The sequence below is a fragment of the Myxocyprinus asiaticus genome, chromosome 41, assembly GCF_019703515.2.
Source record: "Myxocyprinus asiaticus isolate MX2 ecotype Aquarium Trade chromosome 41, UBuf_Myxa_2, whole genome shotgun sequence".
In the NCBI taxonomy this organism is placed as follows: Eukaryota; Metazoa; Chordata; class Actinopteri; order Cypriniformes; family Catostomidae; genus Myxocyprinus; species Myxocyprinus asiaticus.
Genome location: NC_059384.1, coordinates 19,165,827 through 19,183,861, shown reverse-complemented (window position 1 = coordinate 19,183,861; position 18,035 = coordinate 19,165,827). Strand labels below are relative to the sequence as shown.

The 18,035-nt window shown below is 37.6% G+C and overlaps 1 protein-coding gene across 15 annotated transcripts in view; it reads left to right on the top strand.

Annotated features, from left to right (window-relative positions):
• The window catches only part of LOC127431711 (protein AF-10-like), a 69,878-nt gene extending 61,022 nt beyond the window's left edge, over nt 1-8,856 (top strand). For 14 of the 15 annotated variants that reach the window (XM_051682228.1, XM_051682232.1, XM_051682231.1 and 11 more), the window contains 7 exons: nt 1,721-1,912; nt 2,246-2,319; nt 2,717-3,057; nt 5,796-5,886; nt 6,189-6,224; nt 6,561-6,731; nt 7,190-8,856. In XM_051682228.1, coding sequence (XP_051538188.1) covers nt 1,721-1,912; nt 2,246-2,319; nt 2,717-3,057; nt 5,796-5,886; nt 6,189-6,224; nt 6,561-6,731; nt 7,190-7,237 — 953 coding nt within the window. In that variant the 3' untranslated portion in view covers nt 7,238-8,856. The remainder of the gene's footprint in view (nt 1-1,720; nt 1,913-2,245; nt 2,320-2,716; nt 3,058-5,795; nt 5,887-6,188; nt 6,225-6,560; nt 6,732-7,189) is intronic. The other variant, XM_051682229.1, reaches the window with a different exon arrangement.
• The last annotated feature ends 9,179 nt before the right edge of the window (nt 8,857-18,035 follow it).

Below are 18,035 nucleotides of genomic sequence, written 5' to 3'. Positions count from 1 at the left end.
ATATTCGTCCTGTACGTTAACTGCGTCAGTCTACTTCATTAGCAGTTTCTTTTTCTTCGCTTTGTGTGATCTTAAATGCTTTCATTCTATACTTTTTGGTTTTCACGCATTGCTTGTTTAAATATTTTCAACAAATAAACACAGGACATATTATAAGCTTGTTTTGGATATAATTAGAAGCTTGTTTTTTTTAATGGTGATGCAACCTTTATGACTAAAAAAATATTTTACAACGTCTCTTTCTCATTAATTACCTTCATTTAAATAATAGAATATTCGAATATTTGTTTTTTATTAGCTTAAATATTAAAATACCAAATTATTGATGAATGCCCATCCCTATTGGCGAGTGCTTGTGTAGAGTACAACTTGCTCACAGGCCAGCATGATAATCAGTCTGTTATAAATGTCCATTGAGTGTCTAATTAGAGATAAGTATAAAGAATTGAAATCTTTTATTGCAAAAGATTGCTATCTTTCATAAAAATAGAAATCTGCCCAGCAATCTCTGTAATAGGGTGAATCTCTCGAAACCTGTCAAAATATCCTGGCCATATTTAACCCTAAATCAATACAAAACAAATATAAAAGTTTTCTACATAAATAGAATTAAGCCTTCATTTATGTAGTTATTTTTAATTTTTTGTACAGTGATTTCTTTTTAATTAAAATTAGTGAAAATGAAAAGACAGTACCGAGGCATTCCTACTATAATGTATGAATACTTTAAAATTGAAATAATATCTAATTCTTTTACATTGTAGTAATTAGGGCTGAGTATTGATACAGATTTCCCAATTCGATTCTGATTCAAATGGGTACATTTCTGTTACAATGTTAATTTTGCTTACATATAAAATAAATTCTCTCTCAGCTAATGCTCCTAATTATAAAGGAACCTTCTATGCAACCCTTCTCGGTACAATTAGAAAATATTAATTTTACAAATTATATTTTAGCATTAGTTTCTCATCAAATTGGTCACATTTTAGCTTTTGAAAAATGTTCAAATTCAGTCTATTCCATCAATTAATGACATGAAATGGCAAATTATGTTGCATATATATTTTTGGTACATCTTTGCATGATTTGTCCTTTTTACAAGTATTTACATTGCCATGTAGAACATGTGCTTAATCTCTTCAAGACTAGCTGCATCAACCAGTAAGCGCATCCATGTGTGATTAGTATTAAATGTTTCTTTTTTTCTTTCTTTTTTAATCAACAACTGACTGTAAAAAAAACAAAGCGTATTAAGAGCTATTATTCAATGACATGGATCCGTGGATCTCTTCTTTGGACACACAGAACGAGATAAACCAAACTTTTACTCTCAACATGCAGTGAAAGTACCTCTATGCTAATAATTTCTTCTCCACTATACTGCTCAATCACTGTAGAGTGAAATGTGAACATTTACTAGCCAGTGGCTAATCATAGACATTTTTAGTCAAATAGCACGAAATTTGTTTGCACATGCGAGTGATTTACTTGCATTATAGACTAGGGGGTTGCCAAATAAATTGAAAAATCAATCTTGGGATTTAAGAATCTGTATTGAATTTGTTCAAACGGAGATCGTGATGCATCGTAAATTTTTTAGTAAATCCTTCCTATAATCATGAAAGACTAAAAAGGCAATGGAAAAGTTATGGAAATTAATTGGCCAAAGTGTTGGAACCCTGACATATGTTTGTATGCTGTCTGTTTTTGTGTTCAGTGCTGGGAATGCTGAAATCCCTGCATCAGCTCCAGGTGGAGAACCGGCGTCTTGAAGAGCATATCCGAACTCTCACCATGAAAAAGGAACGCCTGCAGCTCTTGAGCGCTCAGCTCTCTGTGCCTTTCACCCCCACAAGCACCCCCGCCACCACTGCCTCTTCTCCTATGTACCCCAGCAACACTCACACAGGTTAGACACATACTTGTCTCTGCTAGCTTCTGTCTTTTTGTCTACCCATACAGTTTTGACACCCACAAAGCTCAGTAATGCACACACGTGCTCACCATCTCCATCTGGAACGTCACTGTCTAATCCCAACTCTAAACACCCCCGATCTACTTATTGACACATACCCATTAGCCCACCTCTCACCTTACACACACACACACACACACACACACACACACCCGTCCAACCCCCTCCTTCCCTCTATTCTGCTCACAGAGCCTCCTCTCCCAGCTCAACTCTAGCTAATCTGGTCTCCACATTCATGTCAAGTTGCAAAATCTCTCTCTCCTCCAGACATGCTGCACAGCAAGAGCAATCAGCTAGGCAGCAGTGTTTTAACAGAGTCCTCTCAACCCTTGCCCACTCAGGTAACTTCCTCTACCCCTGCTCTGCAGATGCCATCTGCTGGGACTGAGAACCTCTTTAGTTGAGTCAAGTGTTATATTATGTATATCTGTTCATAGTTGTGTGTTCAGTGAATGTGTATTAGTGATGTGTTATCGTGTAGTGCATAGTTGTAGTGTTATAATGACATAGTTAATGTTGTGTAATGTTAAGTGATTTGCTGCCTCCTGTAATGGACTCATTTAAAAATTGTACTTGTGTGATGTAATATTTACTTTGGTTGGACAGGTAAAGGAGTCCTCTTCCTCACGTGATCTTTTTTCCTCTCTCTCTCCCTTTCTTTTGTTCCTTTGTTCTTTCTTTCTCTGTCTCTCTCTCATGCTCTTGTGCTTTCTCTCTCTTTCTCTCTCTTTCTTGCAGGATCCCCTGTCTGGTGGCCATAGTAGTGGAAGTAGCACCTCCTCTCTCTCCACCCCTCCTTCTGCAGCTCACAGTCCCCCTCAGCAGCAGGTAAATGGAGTCGGCATGGCCGGGGTGCCCATCCAACCTGGCAATGCCAACTCGTGCCTGCCTGGCTTCGCTGGGGTGACAGGTCTGATGGGTGCTCTGCACGGGAACCACCTGGCCATGAGTGGTATTGTGGGTACCCTGAATGGAGTGATCCAGACCTCCCCCAGCCTGGCCCAGAACAGCAGCCCTCTGCCCCATCCCTCTGCAGTTACCAGCAGTTCTCTGCCCATGTCCAACAGCCTCAATAGCAGGTATAACTACAAATACATCTTAGACTTTGCACTAAAAGTTTTCAGTCCTTTTTTCTATATTTGAGGATCAAAATTCCATAGTCTGGATTTTTGGTGAACAAGCAGTTAATGGTGATGCAGATGTGGATTTGTATTAAATGTCACAAAACCTGTTAAGAGCATGCCCAGGCCATATTTCACCCTATAAATCAATAGAAAAAACAAGGTTTCCATGCATCCTGGAAAAACTGGAAAGTGTATGACTCATTTTCCATTACTGGAAAACACCTGGAAAATTAAAGAAAATGTAAAATATCCTGGAAATCTTGTGTTGTCCTGGAAATTATTTTTTTCCCCTCTTTGCCGAGAACGAACACCACCAGCCCCCAAAATCATGTCTTTGACTTGTGATCTATTATAATGTGGAAATGCAGTGGAAGCCCCACTGCAATTGAACGCACCTCAGGTTATGTTTCTCGGTGGTGCATGCAGCAGCTAGATCATTTTATGCTCGAATATTTGCAGGGATTGTTAACTGGTAAACAGCAAGCTAGCCTTGTTAATTTGTAATTAATTTGGTAACACGTTTGCTAGGTATAAACACTTTTGGATCAGTTTCTGGTCATGTTGAAACATAGTTATTAGGGGTATAAAATGCATTGCAATGCGTCAATCTGACAATTACATTTTGATGCATCAATTATGGAATTTAACTATCAATTTTTCCTTTACAAATACCCAACGTCATACAGAGACCTTCTCAGATTACATGAGCACTCTCTCAACAGATGCGGAGCACGGGAGATTGAGGGGGGGAAAGTGCATTTTAAACAAAGTTCATGTTGCTGAGTTCAGCTTTCATTATTGTCTTTATTCACAACTCTGTGCATCTATGTGAGCAAAGCAAGGTAATTACATTTACATTTTACATTTCATGCATTTGGCAGACTTTTATCCAAAGCGACTTACAGTGCATTAAAGGTATACATTGTTTCAGTTTGTGTGTTTCCTGGGAATTAGCTTCAGTAACCTGCATTTGTATCTCGAAATCGCTGCTGCTGCATCTCTCTTCACTAAATTCATTGATGCGTTGTTATAAAGAAACAGTTTGGTCTGCTGGCCAAAAGTTATCAAAAGCTTTTTGATAGTGCAAAAATGTATCATTTACTGTAATTGAAACAAAATGGTGTACTATTTAAATTGTACTTAAAACATACATTATGATAGAATTGGTTGTCCTGCTTTTAATTTATGCTAGCTTAAATAATTTTGTATTTCTAATATTAGTATCACAGTAATAAGAATCTAATGAGAATGAATATATATATTCTCATTAGATTCTCTTTACTGTAATACTAGTATTAGAAATACATATTTTATTGTACTTGTACAATAGTATGCAGCAGCGCGACCACTGCAAAAACCAGGTGATGATTTGTCCTTTGTCCTTGTATGTTTATACGTCAGTCTCTGAAACAACTTGTTTTGTAGTCTTAATTGAGTGGATGAAATTTTCCATATGAGTTCCTGTTGCAAGTTGGTCATGAAACTAGCGTTTGACCGATATCAATTAGTAAAGGTGGTGGAAAAATCTGATAACTAAATGATAATCAGCAGATGGATTTATAGAATGTTAAAAACATTTCTTAGTCTTTTCTTACTATGACGGGCACAGACATAGAGTCCAAAATGAATAAAATCCCTGATGCAGTTTATTGTGCAACCAAAGTCCCAATACTAAAAAGAAAAAAGTTACATTTGGTGCATAACAAACTTTTAACTATAAACAAGCCCGAAATACACTGTGGACAGAGACTTGGCTCTGTTACAATGCGTTTATGCAAGTATTTACCAAATTAAGCTTTTTTTAATACCCTATATATTCACCGGATGAATGGGTTTGAAAAAAAATATATATATATTAAGTTGGAGACAATGTGTATGTGCTGACGGAGCAGATTTCCATATACGTTTCGCATTTTTCTTTGCATGCCTTCAATTTAGAGCACTTGATTATCTGTCTATCAAAATAACAAAATATGCATTGAAGTAAGGATAAAAATATGGGTAAATATTGTCAATGATGAAAGATTTATATTTAGCGAATTCCCATGAGGTTTCAGTGATTGTTTTTATTTCACCTTTAGAGGCAACTTTTTAAAAAGTAGAACCAAGATGTTCTTTCTGACTTTAGAATCCTCCAGCGCCGTCAGAGAGGAATACGGAGGAATTATAAGTAACAAAAAGCTATTGGCATAGATATTTTTCTGATAACCGATTGTTCCAAAAAGCAACTATCAGCACCCATTAATCGGTAAAACCAATATATCGGTCTACCTCTACATAAAAAACCTCAATTAGGAGGATGACCATGATTCTGTAGTTTTCATTAAGGTATCCCTACTTCAGTATAACCTTTTATTATTATTATTATTATTATTATTTGAACTGGACAGTTTGTTTTTTTGTTGTTGTTTTTTTAACACCAGTCAAAAGGAAAATAAAAGGACAATTTTTCCATAAGTAATGATGTGAGCAATTTGTTGAACATGTTTGGCTCATTTTGTGTGCGAGCAAATTTTTTATTTCATTTTTATTTATTTTTTTACTTATTTTTTACCTTTTTTTAATGCAATTTTGTGTACCGGTGCTACTTAATGTATTTGTTCCATGGGAAATGGGTCATCAGTGCAAGACGTTTTTGAAATGATGTTGTAAATGTAGTTTGCTTATGAGGGCTTATGTGTATGTGTTTGCAGTGCAGCAAGGCTTCTCACTGAACAACACAGACAGATCCTCCTCCATCAGCATCAACTACAGCAGCTTTTCAACTCCCAGCATCCCACATTGGTAAGAGGAGCACCTACCACACTCTCCATCACACATCCCGAGACTCAAGGCAGTATGAGCATTCACATTGTGTCATGTTTTTACTTAGTCTTGCAGAAAGTTCATTATAACTGTTTTCAGTCCTTGATATGTTTGACATCTCATAGTCTTGTATAACCACACTATAAACAAAGTCTTGTCGATACTGCAGCTTATTCTGACCAGTTATCTGCCTTGTTTGGAAGAGACCATCTCACCGAAATATAATGTGACCAACCATAATGGTTTTTTTTTTGTTTGTTTGTTTTTTTCATGACTTTTAGGAGCGGTTAAATCTGAAATCAAAGAAAAATAAACAGGTGTGTTCAAGGATACCTCATTTACTTGCTACTTAATGTATCAAATAAAACCATTGAATAGCTTTCGAAGATATAATGCCATTAACCTTGCAAACTTTACAACTAGTTCTTCCTCAGAACATTTTAGGAGCTTGGGAGATTGTAAACACGATTTTGTTTACCAGCAGATGATGTGTTGAAACAGCCAAGCAATCTTCAGTTTGGAGCTTGCGATTTTGCGAAATCTCTTGCCATCTTTGTGTGCAATATTCATTAGACATTCCGTGGACAGTCTGTGGGCATGCCGTCTGAGTCTAGGCATCTCATCACACTGTGTGTTTGTCTGTCTGTGTGCAGGAACAGCAGCAAGTTCTGCTCTATCAGTTAATGCAGCAGCAACAACAACAACAGAATGACATACAACTGCAACAGCTGCCCATCAACAGCCTCTTGCCCAGCAACCAACCAGCCATCTCCACCAACCCCTTCCTCGCCATGCACAATGACAATAGTGCTCCCAAAACTGGAGTTAGTACTGTACATATTACACTAACTCATAGAGCCCTGTTGCAAAGCTTTTTAGTATTGATAAAGAGCTAGTTCACCCAAAAATGAAAATAAAAATTGTCATAATTTACTGGCTGTCATGTTGTTCCAAACCCATTTACCTTACCTTTCTTCCGTGGTACACAAAAGCACCTGTTAGGCAGAATGTTAGCCTCAATCACTATTCACTTTCATTGCATCTTTTTACCATACATTGAAAGTGAATGGGGATTGTGGCTATCAGTACCTAACGTTCTTTTTAACGTCTTTGTATTCCACAAAAGAAAGAAAATGATACAGGTTTGGATCAACATGAGGGTGAGTAAAAGATGACCGAATTTTCATTTTTGACACTACTATTGCTTCAACACTTAATATATTGATACTCTATTGTTATCCAGGATATGTTTTAATGAAAGTGTGTATCTGTGATTATTCAGAGGCTGGGGGAGAAGGCTGTGTCTGTCACAGGACATGAGAAGACTTGATGCAGAAAACAAGAATTTGGAGGAGTTCTGCCTTATGGAGTCTCTCATATTTACCCACCCCTAGAGGCTGACTGTCTGCGCATCAAAACCAGAATATTCCCCCACTGTACGAAACCCTCACCAGCACCAGCCTTGATATGTAAACACACACACTTGCCAGTTTGATGCCCATCTGGCAAAAAAACATGTTGCACTGATTTTGAGTAAATCGCTTGCTGTAAACTTCAGGGTCCCATGGGGGCCAAAAGACAGGCTTACACAGACACACGTATATGCGCGCACACAGTTTCTTTCACCCTGCCAGTGCTGAAAATGACACACTGGTGCAAGTCGCTATGAGAGGATGGTGTAGACTGAGGTCTTGGATGGGGACTGAAACTTCTCATGCTCGTCACTGTTACCTCTCTGTACCCCTTTAACAGAAACGTGTAACAATAATCTCAATAAAACCCTGTCGTATTTGTTTGTGTATATAAAGGCATCAAATGTTTCAAAGCTGAAGTGATCAGATATTTGTGCACCATGAAGGCCTTCTCTGCATCCTGATCTTGAGCTTCCCCAGTGAGGAGGCGTTCCAAAGGTCCACGGACTATCTCGCTGACCCTGCTGCACTCTTCGAAGAACAACTACCTCTCAAGCCAAGACAAATAGACCAGGCCCTGAACCCAAGTGCCTGGCTCCATTCTCCAAGCTCTCAGCGGGGGCAGTGCTGGAGATGCTGCCTGTCTCTCCCTTTTGTCTTTTTTTTTTTTTCCTCCAATTGATCCGTTTTGTCAAATGAATTCGTAATACCAATCAGCGTCGCTCAGGCAATACCTAGTTCAGAGTTACATGGAGCTCTGCCTGTACAGTGACTACACTGAAAACTGATTTCTGATATTGAATGTTTGTGCTGCATTGATGATTTTTGAAGCCAACTTTATACTCTTTTATTTTTTATTTTTTTATTTATTTGCATTCATTGCATGTTGGGTGCAAGGTAATATATTTTAACACCCAACTCATGAAATGTTTTTATACTACTGTACAAAATTCTCAGCTCTTAAGTCTTGTAAACATTTTAATGAACATGTCTGGTTTTTGAAGTTATAAAAAAGAAAAAAGCCTACTTCACCATGAAGTTTCATGGTCCTGTAAATATGCCTGTTTTTTCCTTTGTCGTTATGTAAAGCAGATGCATATTGGATTAAGAATAAGCTGTCAGAATAAATAAGATTTAGTTAGCACAGTTTTACCTCTTTTTGTTGTTGTTGTAAATAAATATTTGTGATTCACTTAGTGGTGTGAAGGACTGTTTTAAAGCACTGTCATTGTGTTCAGATCTTTTCCAAAAGGCTTTCCACAAGACTGGTGACTGGATAAAGTGTATTAATTTATTTTTGTATGTGCAGGGACTTTTTTTTATTTTTATTTTTTTCATTTTATTAATGTGGTTTTATACTCCATTATAGATGTGGTACGTCCACGTTCTCATGTATCTGTACAGTCAGAAATTATGCAAAATATCTAAAGTTTGTATTTAAAACAAAAGTGAAACCACACAAATCCTGCTTCTGAACACTGAGATTGTAGTGTTGCGCTTTTTTCAGTGATAAATTAAAATTGGTTTATAACAAAGATTACAGTGTCTGTAATTTTTCTTATGTTGTTTGTATCAAAACTTTTCAGCAATTTAGGTTAATTTTAGCATACTTTTAATTCTTTGCAAATAATTTATTTCCCTCTTTACCTTAGAACCTCCATATTTCTGCACTCTGTCCTCATGTTTGCTGTTTGGTGAGTGGAGCACATTTCTCAGCATGACCCCTGGGGACCTGCCCAGCTCAGAGTGCTGCTGCTGTGGGAACAGCAGGCCCCTCTCTCCCCTCAGCTTCAACAAGCTGTCCACACTAGTGACCACCCACTGAACCCTGACCCAACCCCCCAGCCTGATAGACTCAGAGCGGCACACACACAATGGGGCCAGTGTGACAGCATTCACACATTGAAAAATCTTTGCTTTATTTTAATCAGATGAAAGCACTGCTAAATTTGTAAATGTCACATTCTGTGGGACACCACTTTGCTTTTCCCATGATTAAATAAGGAATTTTTTTTTTTTTTTAATAAAGTTAACACTGAGCTCTTTGATAAACCTCTGAGTTCGAATATTTTTACACTATGGTGATAAATCAAATATTTATTTATTTTAGGTCCCTCTCCAACGTGATGCCTTTGTGTTAATGTCCTCTCAGTGTTGTGCACAGAGAGCAGATGTGGTAATAGGAGGCCGGGGACAGAGAGCTGCTAAAGCCCCTGTGTCCCTCTCCACCAGGTGCACTGGTGGGGGTTGATCCAGAAAAAAAAAAAACCCTGAAGACCCTTAGGGACGATTCATTTTCACCCCTGCTGCCTGTAAGGAATGGATTCATCTTACAGGTAGGTAACAAAAGCTGCTAACTGACAGAGCTGGAGGGGAGGTGACTGATTTATGGTCCCTCTCTTTCTCATTCTCACTGGAACTGTAAAGCCGTATGGTCATATCAAACTGAAATTTAGGAATATTATTAGACCACAATGAAAATGTGAGTTTTGATGTTAAACCATTGAAGCTGCAGCCTGCAACTGTGTTGAGCCACTGAAAGTGCCATGTCTTTGGTATGTAGGGAAAGCAGAGACAGACTTCTTACTGATGGCTGTGAGATTAATTCACTGATAATTGCTCGGGGGTGTTACCTCCGAACAGAAATCTTCCTTCTTTTTTTTCCTAGTCATCCTATTCCTGTAGGTTACAATGAGGCCAAAGGCCCTCTGGGGTAAAAGGCACTTTTAATTTTATTTTCAACCAAAACACTAGGCAACAAAAACTATCCTTAACACCTGTTTGTCACTATACACAGGCAAAAATACTTATTTGTCATTTTCAGTTATGTTCAAGGTCAGGGGCGGACTGGCCATGGGGAGCACCGAGCATTTTCCTAGTGGACCGCTGGGTATTTTGGTATTTTTGCTGGAATGGGTGTAGCCAAACTTTTGTCGCCAGAGCTATGAATGGAGAACAGAGGCTTAATCCCGGTTGGACATTACCGGGGGGTATTGGAGTGAGCAAGTTAACCATGGACTACCATGGATAGCGACCATAACATTACAGCTTGTAATTGTATAATTATATAAGACTCTTGAGATCGATCATTTTGTTACACAGTTTTAGGTAAAAGCCAGCCCACAGCTGAACAGTAAACCCTTACCAAAACAATAACGTTACATAGCAAGTTAGCCGAGCGCTACTGTGGATTGCAGATGTAAAATTACCATTTGTAAAAATAAATCAATCCCCACACTTGATCACTATTCATGATAGTAAGAATGACAAACATTTAATTGTAGATTAAAGTGGGCCCGCAGCTGATTAGCAAATCTATTTCAACACAATAACATTTGCTAGCAGGTTAGCAGAGGCCTACAGCTGTGCACTAGGTGTACACCATAACTACAACACAAAACTCCATATTCGAACTCTCAGTAGCAGATAAATCCACAAATAATCAAACATACATACAGGTTGTGATTCTGAAGCGCCAGATTGTCCCAACAAAGTGGAAACTGCACCATCTTTCAGGAGTAGCCATCTTGAAAATCTGGCATTGGTTGTGGTTGTACTGCTGAGGAATAGTGTTAAAAATAAATTTTAACCACTGATTCTTCAATATGTCTGCCTTTGGAAGTCCAAACAAAGAGGTTTTGCTTTCGCAGTGAAGAAAACAGTGTCTTCTTGACATGGCGACATCACTAACCCAACTTATCCTGGCCTCAGCTATAACTACCTTGTATGAGGGTGGGCCAAAGTAGCCCTTAGGCGGGCATTATGCAAATGTGTTACATAGTGACGTAGATACTTTACGGAAGAAATGGCTGGACTACAAACCAGGCATTTCGTGGAGTTCAGGAGCAGTGTTGTCTGTGGGAGAGAATAACTCCCTTTTGCGTGGACTTTGTGCTTTATAACTTTGCAGACCTTTTACATGCACAAACAGATATATTACACATTAAAGGAAAAGTAAAATCCCAAAAAGCATAATAGGTTCTCTTTAATAAACTCTGCAAGACAAGCCAATACAATGGCTTATATTTTGAAATAATGTAATAGCTGGCTTTTATTTTGAAATTACTTACACATCAGAGCGAATATCCATATATATGCATCAATGCCATACCTCCTGTGGACGTCATTATTTGACATACAAATCACAATAATGGTGACAAAAACAACATATTAAGTATAAGATGAGCTCTGAATAATCACTAAATGACAAATAACTGCAAGTTATAACAAATACAATAACAGCAGCGTATATCAAATCTGCAAACACTAAAGCTAAGCATTTCTGGGAGCTGAAGTGCGGCTTGCTGAATAATGTTCATCCCTATAAATGTAGAAAATAAGCCATGAAAAATATTACTTTGTGGCTATTTGAGTCTTTGAGGCTTACTTTGTTTAAAGGATAGTAAAAAACAGCGCTTGTCAAAGCATAGAGCTTTTCACTTTTTCTCAAGAATAATCTGGGGAAGGAATTAAAACACTGCAGGTATAAAGACACAAACTCGCATAGAGGGAAAAATATGAGCAATTAATCTGCAAAATATCTACACTTTTAAGAGATATGTTTGTTTTGTTTTTTTTTTACATATATTTATATTTGTATATTTATGTACATATTCTGGCCAAATTTGTTTTCACTGATATTTTAAAATAAACATTTACACATATTTATGTGTGTATTTAACGTGAATTTTTAAGCACTGTCATCAGTGTCCTTTAACTATTTTAAATCACATTTCATGATCTTGTATAGGTATAAATACATATATTATTATTGTACTTGTTTCCACAACCTCATATTAACTAAGACAATAGTTTATTTGCACTTCTAGAAAAAAGTTGAAAGGTGATTTAGATCTTTAAAAACTTTGAAGAAATGCTGACTTGTCACAGCACCTAAAATACACACTTTCCTTTGTAATTCATGTACATTTTAACCTAATCAGTATGTTGGGATTTTTTTTATTTATTTATTTTTATTTTTTTACATGTTATTTGTTTGATCTATAAAGTACATCTTTTTAGTGCTTTCTCTAAAAAATCTGTGGTTTTATGTTTAAAAAATTATGACAATTTTTGCACTGGTGGGGCCCGTTGTCAGCAGTCAACAGAAATGTCTTCTTTTTTTTTTTTTTTTTTCCAACACAAATTTGAAACTGAGCCAGAGAATTAAATCAATCAGCTGGTGTGTTATGGTGTGGTGTGTTGCGGGCCGCTCTGGGTCAGAAAGTCCAGGGCCACTTTTTAGTCCCATGTCCGCCCCTGTTTAAGGTGATTAAAGGGTCTCCTCATGGGGGCTGCCATGATAGAATCACATGACCAGCCAAATACTAATGGCTTAATCCCAGTAACCGCCTTGATATTGGACACTTTCACTCTTGGATTAAATTAATCATGGCTTACTGTGTATAGTGAATTTCTACAATGGCATCTGTAACTAAAAACTATTTATTTTGAATGATGCTGCATCCAAGCCGCTAGGTGTCAGTGTATATCACAAACGCAAAGGTTTCTGAGTGCACTGTTAAATGAGGTGAATAGATTTGTTCTGAAAAATGTTCAAAGTGGGCTCAATTTGACTGATCCAATCAAAATAGAGATTAATTTGTTTATAGAATACTTGAGATAAAATGTGATTGAAATTAACTGGAAATAGTGCACCTTTTTTTTTGAAGTAGTTATTTTGAGTAAGCATTATCTTAATTTGTTACTCAAAAAAGCATCTTGCTGTCTCAGAAGTATTTGCCTAAGATGACAAATTTTTGCCCTATAAATATCGATTACATGATATCACTTTAACCCCAACTTAATTTTAATCAAAACAACCTTCTGTTATTATTTCTTCTCACAAAAAGTATGTTGCTCCATCAGTATTCAATAAAAAGTCATGCATTTTTCAACCTTGATACACATTGTGACCAGAAAAAAAGCACATTTTCCTTTAGGTGTGTCTTTAGACCCGTTGTACCCTACTCAACTGTCAACTCTACTATACAAGCTCATCCTCTTTTCCTCTCATCTACATTCCTGCTTTTGATCCTCTGTCAAAATAGTTCTCGCTTAAAGAGGGGTTTAAAGCACAATTAAATATCTTCAATCTTCCAGAGTGGTCTGAACCACTGAAGACAGTGAGAATCTGGTCTTTCTTTCTTTCTTTCTTTCTCCCCGCCCATCTTCATTTCTCCTCCCTTTTTCGCTCATGCTGATGATTTCCAGCTGCTCAGGCACCATTCTGTTACATCTGCTTCTGCTTTAGTAATTAATAGCTCACTTTCCTCTCCCAGTCAGACTGAGAGACTGATCCCCCCCCCCATTCACCCTCTCACCCTCTCACATATACTGCTCTCTCCTGCCTTATCAGACCTGTCAATCATGCCCTGGCTATTTAAACATGCCACTGTCACCCCCCTCTTGCTTGCTTTCTCACTTGCTCTCTATTTTTCTCCACTGCTTGCTTTCTAACTCTCGCTCTCTCTTTTGTTTCTCTGTCTTTCTCTCTTGCTTGTTCTATCCTCTGTCTTTTTCCAATTCTCAGCTGCACCCCTCCTCCTCTGGATTTATTCATTCACATATTGGGAGTTTGGACACACCCCCTCTTCAGTCCCATCCCCCTTGTTTCCAGCCGAACTCCTGTCCAACATCAACGGTTTCAATCAGTCTGCAGAGGCCTACGGGGACATCAGCCCTGGCAATCCTGGGTAGCCAATAAAGGAACACTTCTGTCCGTTTGCATGCCTGGACAATTTTTTTTTTTTTTTTTAATTATTATTATTTCATTACCTTTTTATATAGTAGCTAGTGACTGATGTAAGGAGTATATATATATATAAAACTTGACAAACGTGTTAAATGTTCGTTAGACTTCACTGAATGTTTCGTTGGATGGTCCAATAAACATGCATCAGAAATTATTTTGTTGGATTAATAGTATATTAGTTCGTTTGCTTAGCATATTTATTTATTTATTTTATTAATTTGTTGTTTATTATCGAGTAGACATCATCGCTCTACATGCTGTCTTGAAACAGTGTGATTCACTAAATCATATTTAAAAACAATATTGATCAAATGCATGATTTGTAAATTATTTAAAAATAATGTAGCATTATTTCCCGCTGGTAATTTCCAGTAAATCGCCTTTTTGACCTTATTCGGAGTAGCGCTAGCTATATTTAGGCTATTGTTTGGCATGAAAGAAAACAAGGCTGTGAGGGGTAGACTTAGTCTCTTAATGGGTTATAGGCTACTGTTGTTTAAATAGGTATTCATTGTTTAGCTGATGAAACATTGTAAATACAACTTGACAAAAAATAAATAAAATAAGCAGATAAAGACTCCAGAAAACATGATAGGCTACGTGACAATTAGCCTAGACCTTTTGGGTACAAATGGGCTAAACCCCCTTTGCTTTTCTCCCAAACAAAGATATAGCCCTAAATAGCAAGGACAACTACCACAGCACTTTCCTAAACACTTGTTTGTCACGTTGCACTGCAAATGTTCCTGATCCACGTGTTCATCGCATTATATGTCTAAAGGTTGATTTTGAGTTAATTTGATCCAACGTTTAATAACTTTAAAAATGTTGCACATTTTTGTAGCTAATGAGAATCCCTGAAATTGCCGCATTTATTTTGAGACAAAATAATTCTGTCCTTTTTTGTGAGTGGTGATTAAATCAAAAGTGTTTCAACTGTCCAATAATTTACAGGATAGTATGCTATATGGGGTAAAACCCCACTCGCCCCTTTTTTTTCTTTTTCTTTTTTTTTTTTTTTTGGATGAATTTTAATCAAAACAATCTTCCGTTATCGTTTCTTTTCATACAAATAATGCGACCAGAACTAAAGCACGTTTTCTTTGTGTGGTGCCTTAAGCCCCGTTGTACCCTACACCGTAACCTATGTCTATCCCTCGTTATAGTATGGCGCTACTCTGAATAAGTTCTATAATTGCCCAGGGCCCTGCTTCATGAATTCCTCCTGTACAGTCGTGTTTCGCCGTGATCCTGTGAGTTTAGAGCTGTTCTGCTGGCCCGAGGGGCCCCATCTTACACTCTCCACCTCCTCTCTGTCTTTACTGTATATGTCCTTCCCCGCTATTGAAGGAGATTAGCGGGGCTGGGGTACAGGGACTACAGTCCTGATCCTCCCCCAAACTCATCACTGCCTCCCTCCTACAGCTCCGGCGATGGACCCCCACAGGTTTCACTCCTGTTGGATAAAGGTCCCAGTGTGGCTTTGGGACTCAGACACATCATTCTTCATATGTAGACAAGCGTATTCTTCTACTAAATTAACGCCACCCCTACTCCTAAACCCCGAAAAGCTTACGGGACCATGAAATGTACATACGCTATCAAGTTTAGCGCAATGTTTGCTGAGAATCAATCAATGCTTACTTTTATCGGCGGTGATAAGGCCTTGATGTGACAAGAGAAAGAAAAAACAGTGGTTGAGGGGACACTTACTGGTGTGTTATATATAGGCTATGTGTCTAAATTAGTATTTAAAGCATTTACATCAAACCAATGTTTCAAATGTACAGCAGTAGGCTCGTTATTGGCAATAACATTATATGTCTGCAAGCTTAGTGACACTAATATAATATAATAAAAGGCTATAATAATCACAAAATTAACATCTAAAGTTAAAAATAGCCAAATGTTACAGGGGAGATCAGAGATGGATCATTTTATCCATGCTGTAAAATTGCACATGGGACCATTTGAAGCTCCCCAGTGGTTTAGTTCCAGGCGGTTGGAGGCACAGTGAGAGCGGATGGAACTGACCTCTGCATGGGAGAGAGAGGGGGAGCCTCTGCGTGACGTTAATCTATCCTGTCTCTCTGTCTCTGGGCTCCCAATCGCTCGCCAGCAAAGAAGCATACGGCACAGGAAGCATGTCCTCACTGGAAGTAAATCGCTCTAATCAATACTGTCAAATACATGCTTTTACATTTACAAAAAAAATAAAAAAATAAAAAAAGCTAACATAAACATGTGCTTCATGTGGTAACAACTAAATTAACGTGGTTTTATTCAAGTCAGAAATATTATTTAACATCACTGAATCAACTTGAATATATTAGGTTACACCAACAACACAAATTTTAGGTTAGATCAGATAGAAACATCTCCTTAAAGGAATATTCCTAGTTCAAGACAAGTTAAGCTCAATCGACAGCATTTGTGGCATAATGTAGATTGCCACAAAAAATTATTTCGACACGTCCCTCTTTTTCTTTATAAAAAAAAAGAAAAAAAGAAGAAGAAGCCAAAATCAAGGTTACAGTGAGGCACTTACAATGGAAGTGAATGGGGCCAATTTTTTGAAGGTTTAAAGACAGAAAAGCGCTTATGTGAATTCTTCTGTTAAAACTCATGTATAATTTGAGCAGTAATATTGTTTATATCTTTGTTTTTATGGTCGTTTTAGAGTTAGCTATGTCGTCATGGCAACGAAGTTGTAAAATTAGACATAACTTTACACAGATATGGTTAGTAAGCAATTATAACACAATAAAATCATGTTAACATGCATATTGTTTACGTCTTGTGGCTATACGTTTGAAATAGTGAGTATTTTAATGTTTACGGATTGGCCCCATTCACTTCCATTGTAAGTGCCTCACTGTAACCCAGATGTGTACCTATTTTTTAAAAAGAAAACAAAGGACGTGTCAAAATTAATTTGTGTGGCAATGAGCATTATGGCACAAATGCTGTCGATTGCGCTTAACTTGCATTAAAACCGGAATATTCCTTTAAGGTAACACTTTTCCAGTCTTTCTCGGTACCTAAACAAAAACAGGGCCAACTCTCGCGCAAATCACCGCGCGCTCAAATTTTCTCTAAAATCCTCTAAATGGCACCGGTTTACACAGTTACATCGTGGAATACACACCCTCTCTATTCGTACACACACACACACAGAAACACACACACACACACACACACACACAGAAACACACACACACACACACACACACTCACACACACACACACAGAAACACACACACACACACACTCACATGTTGGTGCAGCTATCATTATGAGGACTCTCCATAGACATAATGATTTTTATACTGTATGAACTATGGATTCTCCCCACTAACCCTACCCCTAAACCTAACCCTCACAAAAAACTTTCTGCATTTTACATTTTGAAAAAAATAATAAAAATAAATAAATAAATCGTTTAGTATGTTTTTTAAGTGATTTGAATTATGGGGACACTAGAAATGTCCTCATAAACCACATTTATAGCATAATACCCTTGTAACTACCAGTTTGTAACCTAAAAATAATTTCTCGTAAACCGTCCACACACACACACGCACACACACACACACGCACACACTTTTTCTCTCTGCTCCGTCCCTGCTTTACAATAACAGTGGGCCTCTCAGCGGTGTGAGCTGATTTTCCCTGCCGTCGCCTGAACAGAGTTGAACAGCAGCGAGGAACAGGAGCTCAGCAACAGCGCTGCAAACCCTCCAACCGCATACTGACAGTGACAATTATCAATAAATGTGGAAAATAATTACAAGCTATACGCCAAGATGGTGAGATATGTTAATTAATATATACGTGCACTTTTTGTAAATAGTAAATGCGATTTAAATCATTAGGCTATCATGACTGTATTTACCATATATATATATATATATATATATATATATATATATATATATATATATAAATTGTCGCAGTACAGA